Source organism: Sylvia atricapilla, chromosome 11 (assembly GCF_009819655.1).
Source record: "Sylvia atricapilla isolate bSylAtr1 chromosome 11, bSylAtr1.pri, whole genome shotgun sequence".
Taxonomy (NCBI): domain Eukaryota; kingdom Metazoa; phylum Chordata; class Aves; order Passeriformes; family Sylviidae; genus Sylvia; species Sylvia atricapilla.
In genome coordinates this window covers 9,035,418-9,053,262 of record NC_089150.1, presented here as the reverse complement: position 1 = coordinate 9,053,262, position 17,845 = coordinate 9,035,418, and the positions used below count along the sequence as shown (strand labels likewise).

The window sequence follows — 17,845 nt, the reverse complement described above, 5'->3', positions numbered from 1 at the left end:
AACCCACAACTGAATTTTATTCTAGGAAAGCACGATTTTTTAAAATATGGCCATTGGTATTACAGGCATTACAGCCATTCTTTGCATCTGACATTTAAAAAATAATCACACATGGGTAGAAAGTTCATAATATTAAAATCTGCTCCTTCTTTATTGCTGAAATCCCACACTTTTACATTCAGAACTTATGGTTTAAATCTCAATTTCAAACTACTTTCTGATAAAAAAAGTGTGATATGAAAAATGTATAAAGATATCTGTTTCACCAGGTTTCCCTGAATACAGCCACAACTAATCTGACAATTTTAAAACAAACAATAAAGTACAGAAATGGATTTAAAGATTGAGTGCACCAGATACACATGAAAAGACCATTTTTATATTCTTATTGTTAACTTATATTTTATTGTTTGGAATGATGGTATAGGAAAAAATGTCAATTTGATTGATTACAACCAATCTCAAACAGCATCTAAGAAAAGGAGAATTGCTCAAGTGTGCAATACTCCCTTATCTTCATTAAAGGTAGTGTGGTGTGGATTATTCACTAGGTATTGAAACTTTCCAGCTCCATAAAACAAAGTTACCATCAACCATATTAAAAAAGCTCAATGAAAAAATACTAAAAATGTAATAATAAAGTAGCATTGCAATAATAAAATGCTTGCCACCACAGAAGGCAGTAAGTTTAGTGTGGTACTTTGTGCTTTACTAAGATATTTTGCTTTTGGTTTTGTTAGAATTACCACTTCAGGCACATTCAGCGGTTTTGGGGGGAGTGGGAGGAAGTCTGAATCACCATAAAGAAGGCAAAAGAAAGAAGAGTGAGATGCCAGGAAAACCAGTTGTCTTCTTACTGGGTTCCTGTGATTTTTCCAGTTTCCTAAAGACAGTTAATAAAGCTACCACTCCAGTTAATATCCAGGAACCAGTGAAAAGTTGGGACTTAATGTATCTCATATGACCGTATCTTGCATCTTCTTGTTCCAGAAAAGACCAGTTTTCAATCTCTTCATGAAGACCAACCTTAGTAAGAAACCCCAAGCCCTTTCAAGTAAGCTCTTCTTATATTAGAAAATCGTTCTGGTTTAAAACAATGTAGTAGATTGTGCTTTAAATTATTATAAGCCTTGAAAGCTGAACTTGCAATTGATTCCATTGATTTTATAAATATTTTGGACTAGTTTTTCCAAGAGCATCAAGAAATGAGTGAGGTTACTCAAAATTTTAAGAAACACCCTTCACTGAGTAAACCAAATGACTTTTATTTCTGATCTAAAACTACAGGTTCTTCAAAGGATGATATTGTTGCAGAATTCTACAGTCTACTATCATTCAAGATTGTGTCACACTCCTCTGAAAACATATTTTTCATAGGCAATTGGAATTACATGGGAAGGGTGGTACAGGAATAAAACAACTGAAATCATAAGAGAAAACACAGTCCTGAACATTTCACAGATTTTATGCTTTTGCTATACTTTACTATCTATATAAGCTGTCTTTATTAAGCAACCATTTCCCCTATAAAAATGAAATGAGAAGAGGGATCTTTTTGTGAGCTTTTCAAATGAGGCTGAACACAGTATTTAGATGTTCAAGAACAAAGACTCAGGAACTGTTTTCTCCCCAAATGATTGTGTGACCTAACGTGATTTAAAAACTCTGGCAAACTCAATCAGTATTTTAAATTACTCAATTATTTGTCCTGTAGGAACCTGGCCCACTAAGACCGAGTTTGTTGTGAAAGTCTTTGGCTCTGGATATGCTGCCTTGTTCACAACTCCAGAAAGTGAAATGGCACAAAAATATCACTTATCCCCAAACTTCAAGTGGACAGCTCTTCTGGATGTAAAAGATCTTTTTTCCAGCTATTGCGGTTGCTAAGTCTAAAATACTATTTACCCTTTTTCCTAAGGCAAAGATATTAAAATTTTTACTTGCTGCATTTTTAAGAAACAAACAAACAAACAAACAAACAAACAAACAAAATCTTCAAAAGTTACCTAGCTAACAAACTGTTTTTGTTTTTAAGATGATATTTTTAATATGAAATTTTTTCTCATCTTAGCACTTTGCAGTTTTCTTTCCAGTCTGGCACTCACACTTCCAGTTCAATCTAGACACATTTTATTAGGTTTCCCTGTCAGTGCCTTGACTAACATCAAAATACATAACATACACTCCTTCAGTATTCAGAAGGTCTTTTCCTCATCATAAAATTAGATTTGACATATTTCATGCTGCCTTTGTGGTTTACAAATATGCACTAATAGCTCAGACCACTTTAAAGAGTCCTCTAGGGTATGGTTATACACTTAGTATACAATCCACTTCAGGAGAATTCACTTATTCTCAGGCACATAGAACTGGGAAAGAGTAGAGAGGAATGGCTTAATTTTTTGTCCACTCACTTAGTAACAACCCACTTCCCACATTGCAATCTCACCTGTTTTATTTTCATTCTAGAGTAACTTCCAATGCAGTTGTTGCTGCTTAATTTGTAGAGGGCATTACAGATATAAGTGTGTAATGAATTCTGAAGGAAACAATGTGATGAATCACTTGTTTTTTAAAATTTTAGGTCAGTTTTGAATGAAGTATCAAAATATGGAAAAGAAATCTTAGAGTAACAGTTGTTGTAAAGTGTTTAGAAAACATGAGGCAATTAAAGCTTTAAACTCCTTACTTTTACTCCTGGCTCTGCCTCAGATATCCACAAATTTCTTACAAATCAGTCACCATTATCATGTCTTGCCCAGACCAAAAGGAGTTCAGAAATATAAAGGACTACTTTAAAATTATTACTATCTATATAATATTAGCCTGAATGTTCTGCCTTTAGTCTAAGCCACCCTGTAAAGGACTACATTCATTTCCGCAGTTGTTGAAGAAATATACTTGACTTAGGAAAAAGTCAAACTAAAACATTCATTGGCATAGCACAGTACTTTTGCTTAGTGAAATATCCAGGGGGAAGACAGAAAAGTCTGTATGATTTTATGCTGGCTACAGAGTTCAGCAACTTCTGTAACCTGTAGTCAGTGTAGCATTTTTCCAATAGTCCACAAGTGAAAGATACAGGGAGTTTGGACCATACAAAATACCATTACCACTCCAACAAAAACTATATTAGAATTTCACTCATAATTTCCATGTCAATTGTAATGAATAATTTAAGTAAAATATGCAAACTACTACATAATCACAATATTGCAGCAAATAACATAAATGCAAGAATGATCACCTTAACATCTAATTAGCTCTTCTACACAGTCATGCTTATGCTAAAGCTTGTAATCACAGCCTAACATTAAAATTAAGGTTCCAGCATTGAGTAAATAAGATTGGCATAAATGATGTTCACTCATTTTATTTCTTCTCTCAGGTCAAGTCCCACTTTGGAAGAAGTCCAGAACAAAGCCTAGGAGAGGATTTTTCTGACGAAGAAGTTGCTTATAGGAAGTTCTTCAGAAAAAAAAAGAAAATCCAGTACTGGATTTAAGAAATCATTAAGTCATCTATAAGTCATCTATATAAGAAATCATTAAGTCATCTATATAAAATTAGATAACTTCATATATTGAATGGAAACTACAGTCTGTATACTGAGAGTGACAACAGTGACAAGCAATGAAAATACAGGGAAAAAACTTTGTAGAACTGCCATTTACAAACTCACATAATGCATTTATTTGCCTGTACACACAATTAAGATTATAAAGAAAGTTTTCATTCTTTCAAACGTAAAAAGCAAAAGAATAGAGTTCATACATATCTTTCTTTCTCAGTTCTCTGCCTCTGAATTTATGAGAGAACATTTAGACAGTCCAGTCTACTGCCCTAAGGCTGTCTTTTTGTATCACTTATATTTTCATAAAATAACAAATGTTGATCAACTTTTTTTAAAAATTCTGCCACTAGATAGAGGTCCTGGTGTTCTAGATGAAAAACAAGTTAAGACAGTAATTCCCGCCCCAGAGTTCTAAAAGTTTCAATAAATAGGAAGGAATTAAAAAAAAATCTCCAGAAGAATTCTCTATTTGCCTGAACATCTTGCATCTCTTTCAGTCAAATTTGGCAACCCTTAAGAGCAGTTATGGATTACTGAAACTGCCAGGGTATATAATCACTTCTAAGCATCCCCAATGAATAAACATAATAGAAATCACTCACAATATGAAGGAAAATCTCGTTGGTCAATTTTGAGCAGATTCGAGTAGTCCAACCACTTTTCAAAATGGTGCCTATGCCTTCTAATAAAAAGTAACACTACTTTTTCATAGAGAAAAGGGATACTTTTGCCACAACAATGCAATTCCCAGACCCATGCAAAAGAAGTTGATTGACACAATATGACAAAAAAATTCCACACTTTTTGGCAGACAAGTGAGAAAGGGAAAAAACCCAAAATGTAAGCTGAGGTGTCTTTCTTTGAATTAGAAAATAAATAAATCACCATCGAACTCTATAAACAAAACAATCCTTTCCCTCTCCTTTCCCCCCTCCCTTCCTCCTCCCCTCCCAATATTACATAGGTACTGTAGTTAATATTCAAAACTCTTATCTAGGACAAGTAAAATTTCTTGTACATCTAATATTTGGAGTCTTCAGTGTTAAATTTATTAGGGATTTAAAGAATAAATTATTTTTAGTTATTTTGCTTTAATCACGAGAGCATGGAATTTTTCTTTTGATATTCCTTCATTGCTCTGTTACTCTGCTTAATCCTGCAAATCTTTATCAATGCTCAAAAGCAATTCTGTTGCAGGGTGCTTGATTTCCATAATCCCCAGAACATAGGCGTTTATTTTTTATGTGAACTGCTTTTGGGTCCTTTGAAATTTATAACAGATAGCCCCTCACACCACATAGAACTGAAATGTAAAATAACATTAAATAAGTACCATACCACTGGTTATCTCCCACGTGGGTTTGGCTGCATTTTTTAGAGATAATCTTCTAGGACTGTTTTTGTCTGGTGATGGTACTTCTGGTGAGGTGAGCTGAAAATCTGCCTCTCCACTCACAGATGTTTTCTGAGTCTGAATTTCAGGGTCTGAAATGCAATGCAGAAATGAAATGCCTGTGAAGACTCATATTGTGTGCATATGGGGAATTGTACTGGGATGCAAACATCTTCTAAACAGAACGGGAGTCTTGCAGGGCAGCAGGAACAGGGCAGCCTCAAGGAAGGAAATGTTTAACTCTAGGTATGGAAGAAGGGCAAGCCATAGTAATTATAAAAGACAGGCTTGCAAAAGTCTGCAAAACAATCAAGAACCGCTGCAGCAGCTCAGTTATTTTCACAGCATGAGGAAAGAGAAGCACATGTATAAATTGTAGCTACTCCAGCAGGTGATGATCCCTGGGTCAGTCACTTAAAATATAAATAGCTGCAGAGAGAATGAGCATTTATTCATCCTCCTACAGGAGAATAAGTCATGATTTAATGAATATGTCTTCAGTAATTAATTAAGTAGATAAAGGATTAGAAAAACAAAGAATTAAGTCCTAGATTCAAAGGCACAATCATGCAAAAATTTGGCAGCTTGAGAAGTCTACATATTCTTTGCTTTATGCTCTTACCATTTTGATATTCATTTGTAGTTGTTTGGAGAGTGTTTCTTTTGTCTCCTTGACCTAAAGTATCATTGCATGGCCAGACTGGTAGCTCCAATCTCTCACTATCTGGTATGGATTCAGTTGGCATTCCTGAATTTTGAATTTGGCGTGATGTTTTGCTACCCAAGGTCTTTGTTACCTTGAAAGACATTATTTCTTGATGAAAGACAAAAATACAACAGCTTTCAAAATACTCAAAGGTAAAACATGCATTATGAATTACACTTCTTTTTCAAACTTATATTTCCAAATGTTTTCAAACACTATCTTTTCAGAAAACTTCATGGTAGCCTCTATTCGGTGTGGTATCTTCAATCTTTACAGTCAAGTAGCAGATAGAGGTTCTTTTTTGCACTGAGTGAATGGAACAACGGAAAGAAAAGGGGAAAAATTAGAATTCACTATCAGAATAAAAGGACTAAAACTTGTAGTTATCCTAGTCCTCAGGAGTCTTTTCTTCTTCGGAAAAAGGAATATCATTTTACATCTTGACTTCAAGTGACTTCCTGTGGAAGAGTTGGCTGGATCCCTTATTCTTGGTGTTAAAACTGAAAACTAGTTCTGGTCAGATTCCAAAAACCTGCATATTTGTTGCTGGCAGATTTGGATCAGGTGTTTTCCCTGGCATTGTAATTGACAGCATCACATGAGCAACTGCAATGCTGACTATCAGAGCATCCTGACATGTAACTTCTGCTCTGCATTATAGCTCTCATCATAAGGCAAAATATTTACATACACACACACACACACACACACACACACACACACACACACACAGAGAGGAATTTCAGCAGTCTAGAAAAAAAAATTCAAAGAAGTAAAAATTATAAAAAATCACAGAGTAATTTCAGTAGAAAGAGGCATCTTTATGTCTGATGCTGAAATTAGATCAGCCTGTTTCATTCAAGTTTTGATGTCTTCAGGCACTTTGAAATTCTCCAATCTCTTGTGACTCTTGCAGTACTGAATCACTTCTTTGTTATATTTAGTCAAAACCTCCCTGCAATCAGGGCCTGCTGCCCTTGGCCTTTCAGGGCACCTCTTAGAAGAGGCCTGGCTTCTCTACAGCCCTGCTGTTTTCATTGAAAACAGCAACTAGATCTCCCCTTAGCCTTATGTCCTGTGGGCTCAATAAACCCATGCCCTGTGCTGGAGCCACCCACACATTTTCCTTGCCCTCTGAATGTTACAGGATCTCTGGCACTGGAGGTCCACAACCTATCACAGTTCTCTGGAGGAAGACTGAAATAAACCTTTAGTTTAACTCCTCTGATTATCAATATCTTTCTTTGCAAAAGTGCCAGCAGTGTTGTTGGAATTTAGTCCTTACCTTTCCAGGTACCTTTGCTTTGGTTCTTCTGTTTGAAGATGGAGGTGGCCCAAGGATCTTTGACCCAAATGCAATATGTGATACATCCTGAGTTTTACCACTGCATATGTTGCCTTGGCCTCTATCACCCAAGGTACCTAAGTTAAGAAAATTAAGAGTTTAAAAAAATTACGGTACTTACAAACAATAAAAAGTAGTATTTTTTTAGAATCAACTAAAAGAAAATAATTATGATTACTAAACATATATAAAAGTTATGTTCCTTTAAAGTGCACTCCCTTAGAAATATAGGAATAACAAATGCACATTTAATAAAAATGTGTCAAGATATCAGCAAGAAACTTTTGGTCTATTATAGAGACATATTTCTAACGTTCTTACTTTAAAGATTTATTAAAAAGTGGGTTATTTATAAACAAAAAAATTGGTTTGCTGGATTTCTTTAGAACTTCAATGAAAACCAAACTTCTGACAGGAAGAAAAAAGACCTCTAATTAATAAATACCAGAATAAATAAATAATAACACAAAAAAATGGAGACAAGCCTGTCAAGGTATCAGTCACAGCCCAGAGAACTATTTACATGTACCCTGCTTTTTGAAATTACTGAATCTGCTGTATTACCAGGGCTGAGCCCTAATATTGCAAATGCAAATGAAAGACACTATAGTTGCTAAAACTGTCTACCCTTTTCACTATGGTTTTTTTTTTTTTACTGCTTAAACTGTAGATTTATTTTTATATGTCTTTTAAAGCACAGAAATTGCCAACCAATCTTTAAGACAGAAAGTAAACATGGAATGCAGGTGAATGTTCTCAAAAATTTAAAAAGGAAGGACAGTAAAATGGTTACACATTAATTTTACCATCAGGGTTATAGAGCTGCATGTACTGTCTATTTTCCTCTTTTATAATTCTCCAAGATTGTCACTGAATTCTCCTTTCCAGAGCTGATAAAGATGGTATATTCACATTTATTTATATTTAATATTTACAGTGTCCAAAGATATTTTCTTGCTACAACTTGTATTAAATTGCTATCTCACTTTAGAGATTTGACACCTTCATAAAGCAATAAAGTATAAACAAAATATTTTGCCGATTCCCCTGAGCATTTTTCATAACCTTATTTCAAGATCAGCTTTATTTATCATCAAGGAAATGAAAACCATATCATACATTACCCACCAATATCATAATTTACTGTACTAATAAGCACAGAAGAAGCTACTTACTGCCATTACCTGACTCCTTTTTTCCTGATGTGACATTTGGTTGCTGTTAACAGCTGCCATTTCACAAGATCGGATGACCTGTCTTGGTTTAACATCAATTTCTTTTTTGCTGGCTACCTTGGGATGTTGTTATCTCCAATTAGAAAAGCTGATTTGCATTCAAATCTCTCTTAATGACCACATTAATTGACTGCAATTAATTACCTACATCTACACATAACAGTGTGTTGATGACATAATGAAATAATATGTGTAATTAAAAGTGGATGATGCTAAAAATAATTTGGGCTTTTGATTATCAAATAAACAAGAAGTTTAGTGGATTAAAAGAACATTTTCCAATTAAAATGTACCTAAACATACCAAAGCTTCCAATTTCAAGAAGGACAACTTCTGAAATTTGAAAAACATGTCTGGGAGAACACATGCTGTGTTCATAAGGTGGGATTAAAAAAAGATTAAACCTTAAACTGAAGACATTTCATCTTCATGCAGGTGAGGGATGTTATCATTAATTATTTTACCATATATTCCTTAGGGCTATGTATCTTTGTAGCCCAGATGTAAAATCTGAGTCTTAAGTGAACATTAGTTTTTTCTGCTTAGATGCATCATTCACATCATTGTACTTATTTATATTTTATAGTCCCTCTTATTTTGACAATTCAGCTAAGATTTTTTTTTTAATATAGTCACTAAAAAATTGGATTACAGAATTTCCTCTGCTATTCCAAAGGCAAATTTATAATCCAACTTTACAACAGAACTCCTGCTTGGCTACTTGTAGGGCAGTAGTATTTTAAAAGTATTATTTTCTCTTTAATATAAAAATGGTACTTGTAAAAAAAACCCCAAACACCTAAATGTAATTTGAATAAGTAAATATATGAAGGGTCTTTAAGCAAAAATTCAAACCCCTACTATTCATTTCAGCAGCTGTAGTACAAAGATTGCCTTTCCTAAGGAGGTATATTGAGAGAACAAAAGCTGGCAACTGGAAAAAGCACTGGCATAGGCCGCTTCGCGCAGATGATGAAATCTTTATGAGTTGGTTTTTCATATTCTGGTAAAAGCAGAAGAACAGAAGCCTAAAAAGTAGTTTTTAAAAAAATTTGGTATTATCAAGGTTGTTGTTAGACTCTTTTTCTTTAGGGCTTCATGAGATGGTATAGTCCTAAAGTTATCTTAAAATGATAACCTCTAGTTATCATTCTCTGTAACCTTATTCCTTTGTCCAATACTTTGCACATGTTTATTCAGAGCATTTTACCAGAAATGGTGCAAACCATTATTCACTGAATTCAAATACTAAGGATGACAATCCTCAAGCCTGAGAAAGTTCTAAACACAGTAGAATAAAAATCTAACTTCTTTACCTACAGCACCGCTTCTAAAATTGCCTGTGCTGACGAAGATGTGTTTGAAATGGGTTCTTTATCTAATTTTCTTGCTCAGACCCACTTTGCAGCTACTTGAGCCCTACTTCCTTCCCAGAAGCTGTTCTACCACCCTGTTTTTCTGTGATCAGGACTCATAAAAGGGGGTACAGAGGAAGGGCGAAATGAAATACTTTAGGAAGACATTGCAATACTATATGGGTTAAACCAAAGCTTCAATTTGTGTCTTGTTCAGAAGCCAATAACAACATAACAAAAGAGTAGAGGAAAAAAAGTGCCTACACAGAGATTTCACCTGTGCATCTAAGTTTCAGCAATTAGACATTTATGAACTTATCTAGATTAAGATGAAAATAACAATCAAAACAACATTTTAAGATGAGTGAAATTATCAGTTCTCCATGAAGGACATCAATAAGAGCACTTCATTTAAAATCCATTATAACTCTCATTTTTAAGAAGGACTTGCACATATTCCAGAGTATTTACTGTTGTTACTGTTGTTCTGGATCTACAGAACAGTATTTTTTTTTTAAAAAAGAGTAGAGATCAGTTAAGTGTACATGCAACTGAATTTACAAACCCAGTAATATCCTGGGCATAAGGATATTACATTTTTGATAAGTTTACAATTCTAATCAATGAAATTTGGTGACATATTAGTGAAAAATATCACTCTTTTTCTACATTGATTTATTTTCTCATTGGAATTGTAGCTGATGTCTTCAAAACTCAAGAAACTGATTAAAAACCCCTCTTATTTTCTTCAGCTACAATGAACCTTGTCAATAGCTGAAAATTTTATTTCATTATTTTCATAGTTCCGTGAAGACTACTACCCCTTATGAATAATTTTACAACCCCAGATTTCCAATAATGGACATAAATAATCTATGCTTCTCTCTACCGCTGTTCTTTAATGATGATCAATCTCTTTACAGAATTGTTTTAAAGAGATAATCAGTACTTTGAATCAAGACAAAAAGGACGGTAAATATATTTGCTTTGGTGAAATTCTGCTGTTGACTTTACTGCAGGTAAAAAGCAATACACAGTTTTAAAGCAAAATAGCAGCTTTACTAAAAAGATCTCAATTGTCTGACCCAAGTCTATTTAAGCAATTTCACATCTTGGCATTTGTATCTACAAATCAGTTTCTACTGATTCTTGGCTTACAGATCTTATTCAAGCAGACATGCCAACTTAAACACAAACACACAGGAAATGCTAGTCTAGAACAGGCCAAAAATCTCTCCAACATTCCGTTTCAAAGCCAAAATCCAACTTCAGAAATAGCACAAGATAATTTAGTTTGGATTTTTGAAATCATCTGCCTTCAACACAGTTCTTAGAGTAAGGTTGGAAACACTTGGAAGTACAAAACTGAATTTTCTCATTTTTACTGCTGCTAAATACAACATTACTGTTACCGATATAAATTGCCAACTGATTTTGGAATCATACCAATTTATTTACCAGCCTCTTTTAGCAGTAGACTCCATATTTTAATCATAATCTGTGTAACATGGCATTTTCTTTTATGAAGTTTTAATTTTCAACTGCATCATCACATCTAATGATGTCTTGTTTTTGTGCCATGAGATAAGAAAAGAAGCTTTTATTGAATGTCCTTTGTATCATTAGTTACTTCATAAATGCCCTCAGGAAAATTTTTAATGTTTTCAGCGCATCTTTTGTGAGAGATTTTCATTCATGCTGCTTCTCCCCAAATCACTGCTTGGTCTGCAAGGTATTTTCTGAGAGGGTTTAACCAATAATGTATAAAGTATTTCAGATAATGCAAAAATGATTTAAAGGTTTGATACCTTTTGCCTATGAATTTCCTATTTCCTATGAGTTTGAATTTCCTTCTACTTAGTTTTTTAAAACATACTAAAATCTGAAAGTTCTACTGAGCTGTATCTATGGTGATGATAACTTGCCTGCCTTGATCCATTTAATTTTGATCCTTTAAAGTTATCATTCCTCCCCAATGTACAATCCTTTGCATTTAGCAAAGCTAGATTTTACGTGATGTCATGGTCCACGTTTACCCCAGACCATTATTTTTCAACACAATGGCCACAATATGTAAAACAACAATATGTAAACTGAACACCTTGCTTTGAAAACTGTGATATTTCCAGCATGTTACCTGCTTTGTTTTTCAGGAAAAAGTAAATATGGGATTGCCCATCTCACAGGCTTTCTGAAGCTCCACTATTTACTAAACCAGTATCTGTATCATTACAAAATTTTGCTCCCATTATTCACTTCTCTGTTGAGATTATTCCTAACTATAATAAACAATACAAAGAGCAAAATCTTTTGAAGTCTCCTGCTGTTAGCCTTCAGCAGTAACAATAATTTTAAATTTAATCATCTCTTTGCTTTCTCTTAGTTTTTATCCAAGCCAATAGCTTCTATTGTAGCACATGACTGCCCAGCTTCTTTAATAAATCTTTTCTATGCAATGCTGCCAAAGTCTAAATTATATGGTTTACTATTTTTTAGCTTAAAGAAACATACAAATAACTGCAATAAGACAAGATTTCCTTTTTCAGAGTATAAGCATAGTCATATTGCCAGAAAAGTTTCATTGATGTGAACACACTTTAAAAAGAAGTGTAACAACTTCACTGTACAATGCTTCAATGTACATTCATATGACATCTAAAATATTGTTATAAACTGCATGCTTGAATTAGAATTGTTCAAACTCCACACAGATCTCAAACTATAGAAGAAATGTGTCTATGTGCTTGTGGCACTGCAGGTGTGCAGGAGTTGTCATGTTTCATTTTAAGATGCTGGAACTCTTAACACGGACATTTACAAAACAATCAATTGTTCGTACACATACTGTATCGATTGTATTCACAGTATTTTAATACAACACAATACCTGTTTCTTGCACTGCATTTCCCCTACATTTTATTTCTGGCTTCTGAATTTCATCCATATTCAGCACCTGTGTAACTTGTGGGACATCAGAATTGAGCTGGCAGGTTGGAGGAATATCATCTGAGGCCTCAAATGGCCCAGGTGTGATAATGCACAAACCTAGAATAAAACAATGGGCTTTACTTCATGACACTATGGAATTTATTTTGACTTATATTATTTGGTAGCTTACATATAATTTAGTTCATATGGCTATAAAAACTGAATAGATTATGGTAATTTGAAAAGTTTTCTGCAACTGGTCATTTTTTATTGTAAATTTTAAAATCATATTGTTTATACTTTTAGGCCAAATATGTTAAATACAATTAAAGAAATACACAGTAATGGCTGGAATAGGCATAGAAAGTCAACTTCTTTGATTTGTCAAGAGAGCAAACAAAACAATCACTAGATACATTTTGTTAATTTTTATTACAACTCAGCTTTAATTATAACACAGATACACTGATTTTCAGACAAAATTAACATCTAAATATGGTATTCGTATTTATGAGACTGAAGTAGCAAAGAAGTCCCATATATGCAAATAAAGAATTAAAAAAGCTTTAATTCCAAACTTTGGACACCTTTACACTCTTGATAAATTAAAAAGCTGTCAATCTATGTATTCTTGTGACACCAGGCACTAGTAGAATGTGAACTGATTATCTCTGCTTTCCTTTTGATAACCAATATAGACTGAGCTTATAAAAGCTGCTCTCTACAAAGAAAGGAATCTATATCAGAATCATTCCTGATGTTACAATGCAGATTTATTCCAAATTTTAGAAGGCTTGAATGTAACAAGCTAATGAATTAGTCTATTTTCCAAGGAAAAGAAGAGGAAAACACAGCCTGAAACCCAAACATGAATAAGGGATCAAGTATTGAGATTTGAATCAAAAAATTCTAATGTCCCATGCTGTATTTCAGTACAAGACATACTTTTCAACATTTTTTTTTTGCCAAGCCAGTACATTATTTATCACTGTTGGGCAATACTTAGTGATAAAAACCCATACATAAGTTCTGCATCACTATGGAAACAAGAAACTAGGTGTAGTTTAAGCTTGTATGCCTCAGTGCCATGAGGCAGGAAAGATTAATTACTTCCTCTTCAACCTCAATGATCTCATACAGAAATAATTTCTTCCTATATGTGGTTTCTCCTTTGCATTTACTGTCATTTTAAAAATTCAAAGCATACTGTATACTTGCTACTTGAAAAGAGTAACACGCTCATTGCACCTTGAAATCAGTACTTCCACCACACCAAGGAGTTTGAAGCAAACAACTTGACCCTTGTCCTGGTTTCTGCTGGGAAAGATTTAATTTTCTTCCCAGTATCTGGTAGAGGGCTGTGTTTTGGATTTGGCATGCGACCAGTGCTGATAACATATTGATGTGTCAGCTGTTGCTCAGCCCCCCCAAAGCTGCCCTGTCAGTGAGCAGATGGCAGGGGGCACACGAAGCTGGGAGGGGACACAGCCAGGACAGTTGACCCTAACTGACCCAAGGGATGTTCCAAACCACATGGCAGTGTGCTCAGCACATCAGCTAGAGGGAAAGCTGACTGGGGGAGCTGCTGGTGGTAAAAAAAAATATGCAAATAAAAAACAACTGTCCTTCTTGGGTTTTACTTATCTTTTTCTCTTTCCTTGTCATTACAGTTTAGTATTATGAAGGTGTTCTTAACCCATACATTTTCTTACTTTTACCCTTCTGACTCTTTCCCCCATCCCACTGGAGGGAGTAGCTGCGTGGTGCTTAGTTGCCGGCCGAGGTTAAAGCATGACAACTCTCAATGCTAGTTGAAATGTCACTGCATTCAGTGGAGCTCAACTAACTGGTCTAGTCATTCTGAGAGGGAAAAAGCTTTATCAAAGAGTAATTGTTATCTGAAACTTAATTAATAATAACAAAAAAAAAGTCTTACTATAGGTTTTCTTTAATTGGGTATGAAGCATAGAATTATTTTAATTCAGCCAAACCTTCAGCTGTAATGAAAATTTAAGATGGGTCTAGAGAACAAGTTTAGAGGAGTAGCTGAGGGAACAGGGCTTGTTCAGGCTGGTAAAAAGGAGGCTGAAGGGAGACCTTGTAGAGAGGTAGGTGTTGGTGTCTTCTCCCAGGTAACAAGCAGCAACACAAGAGGAAATAGCCCCAAGTTGTGCCAGAGGATGTTTAGATTGGATACTAGGAACACTTCATCAAAAGAGTTGTCAAGCCCTGGAACAGGCAGCCCAGGGTGGTGGTGGAGTCACCATTCCTGGTGGTATTTAAAAGCCATGGGGGTGGGGTTCTTAGGGACATGGGTTAGTGATGGCCTTGGAAGTCCTACCTTAACAGCTGGACACAAAAGACCTTAAAGGTCTTTTCCAACCTAAAGAATTCCATTATTCTGATTTTGTGAATTGCCTAGATAAGGAAATTCAAAAGCATACAGAAAATACTAATGCCCACCAGCTGTGTAATAATCATAGAATTGATAATGAAGCAATTAAAAGTGTAATATTTTACTATGCATACAGTTTATTAAAGCTGTCAACTCATTATGTTAACTGCATTTTAGAATTTTGGAACTCATTTAGAATATTTAAGCACATTTCAGAAGCTGCTTAGAATGGAAGGGAAAAAACAATGCACCAATGGAATTAAATTAAATGAATGCCATTGAGAGCTGCAGTTTCCTACTGAGAATTTACCATATTCTGTCTGTAGACATTTTTTAATTAATATTTTTTCCCATCTTACCAACAAAAAATCAGAGGAATAATCAAAGTGTTTCCCTACTCTCCCCTATTGGATTAGTATTTCCAAATGGAAGATACATTTTGCTACACTTACAACACTGTTAACTACACCTTCTGAAACCACTAACATTTTTTCAGGTATTTTCCTTAAAAGCCACAAAATGAAAAACTGAATGAAATAGAAGCTGAGCTATTCCTAGGGGTGCCTTTAAAATAAGAAAATGCCAGCTATGCTTTTGAAATTTCTCCTCTCTGCAAATACCAGTGAGGAATGAAGTTCTCTCCTTGGAAAATGATGATTCAGGATTGTGATGTAAGTCTGGAGACTGGTAAACTTCAACCAACATCCTGATCTACAAAAAAACCTGTTATTTTTCAGCTCACCACCAATATTACTTTCCCAATAAACAAGGCCACATTAGGATAACTGGACATGGTTGGAGGTGTTTATTACAGTTTCATAGCTGTGTTTCATATAATATTTTGTTAAAATTTTGTCTGCCTTATTTCAAAAAGAAACCTTTCATCAGCTACTAACATAAAAAATTAAGAAAACAAACAGCAAATGTTGCTGTTTTCAGTACTTCTCTTTCCTCTCAGATACTCTGTTCTTGGCCAAAACCTGATTTCTATCAGCATAAGATACCCTCATTAAAACAAGCTCACTACTTGATAAATCTTGCCAGAATTTCTTCAATAAAACACTTCTAAGGAATTCAGTGTTTAAAACACAGGAGTACACACAAATTTAATTAGTTGCCTTAAGTCCAACACTAGCAGACTACTAGTGCTGTACTATCACTTCAATTTTTATGAAATCATGTAATCCTTCAAATTTCCAATTTGATGAGTAAGAAGCTTTTGATTTTATAACACAAACAGTTATGATTAAGACTAGATAGTAATTAAAACACACCATCTTCCTTAGCTGTATCTTTCGGCTTGGATTTTAAAGTGAAGATCTTTCTTAGCTTACAGTTAGCTGAAATAATAATTCCATCCAAAGACTGGAAGAGAGCTCCTCTGAATATTTCATAGGTGAATGTCACCAAGTCAATGCACATATTGCACCACTAGAAAAGAGAACAATACTCTGTAATAAAACGCATGAGCTGAGGCTAACACACCTTCTATACAACTAAACAAGATGGCCTTGGGGAGAAACGCAGCCATTTTCATTCAATTTGCAGAACTGTAACATATTTTTTATGATTACTCATGCGTAAAATTTATCTGCTTGATGGTTGAAATTTTAAGTGAAAAGTAAAACCATAATGATTGTACATGCCTAATTTCCTTATAAAATCAAAGTAGAAATATTAGCTTCTAATTGCCAGATAGCAAATACTTTTAAGAAAAAAATTGGGTGCATACATTACTGTTCAGGTCTTAAATCTGAAATTTTGAAGGGAAGTAATATTTTTTTTGAAGATACCAAGCAGTGGAGTGAAAATTTCATTATTTAATTATAACTGATACTTCTAGTGATGAGGTTGAAAAATAGAACAATTTGTAGGAATACCATACAGAAAGGTAGTGTGTGAAAATGCAAACTATTTTCTGTTGATGGAACAAACAACTTATTATATACCCTGATTTACAACCCTTCATGCTGATAATAATAATCAGCTTGTATATACAGTACATTGAACTATCAGAGCCATGTAAAAGATCTGTCTAATCACTGAAAGCAGTATGCTGCCCCCTTTAACCAAAAGCAATGCTAAAAAGGAAGATAACCATTAAAGGAAGACAGATATGTATTCAAATACACTAAGGAATATAGGCCTACTCTTTAAGGTTGGTCAAGCACTAGGGTTATTAAAATATTTTGTCATTATAAATGATCAGAGCATCTAGACAGATCTGATTCATGCTTTGTTATCTAAATTAAAATACATAACTGAAGTTCATCTTCTGCTTGAATTTAACTTGGTGTACATTAATGCATACATTCATCCTGAAATATCTGTACTAGTCAGACACCAGCTAACTGAAATTACACTGAAGAAAAATAATTTAATTTCATTGGGGTTGAAGTAACAGCAACTTCAGAGGTATGATCTAAAACATTAATTAAAAAAAAATCCACCAACTACTTCTTCCCACATAGCAGAACACTCCTCAATTTTAAGTTACCACAGTTGCTTTCATTTAACCTATGTCAAAAAAAGTTATAAATTCAGACTTTTTTTGTAAAGTATTCTCTCTCATGTTTAGTCTTAAATTCACAACTGCTTAGTATACTGTTATCTAGTTCTCTTCATGCAAATATAGATTTTAAAACATTTGCCATCTAACTATTCTCATATCAAGTTTATTTTCTAAAGCAGTATTTGAGACTCAGTTCTTTCATGGTTATATGGTAACTATCAGCCTTTGTATTCTCTCAGCTATTACTATATGTTGTGGCTGGGCATGTGAGGGGGGAACAAAGAGAAGATAATGGTTACTGTTTTCATCAGTCTGACACATAGATTGTTCTATATATACCAGAACTTGGAAGAACCTGAAGAATGTGAAAGCAGCCATCAGTTACAGTCTACCTGCAGCTCC

At 34.3% G+C, this 17,845-nt stretch overlaps 1 protein-coding gene across 1 annotated transcript in view; it reads right to left on the bottom strand.

Moving 5' to 3' along the window:
* CFAP20DC (CFAP20 domain containing) overlaps positions 1-17,845 on the bottom strand; it is a 67,489-nt gene that overhangs the window by 34,445 nt on the left and 15,199 nt on the right. The window contains 5 exon segments of the mRNA XM_066326518.1: positions 4,913-5,059; positions 5,590-5,764; positions 6,959-7,095; positions 12,495-12,653; positions 16,206-16,362. Of these exon segments, the coding sequence (XP_066182615.1) occupies positions 4,913-5,059; positions 5,590-5,764; positions 6,959-7,095; positions 12,495-12,653; positions 16,206-16,362 (775 nt within the window).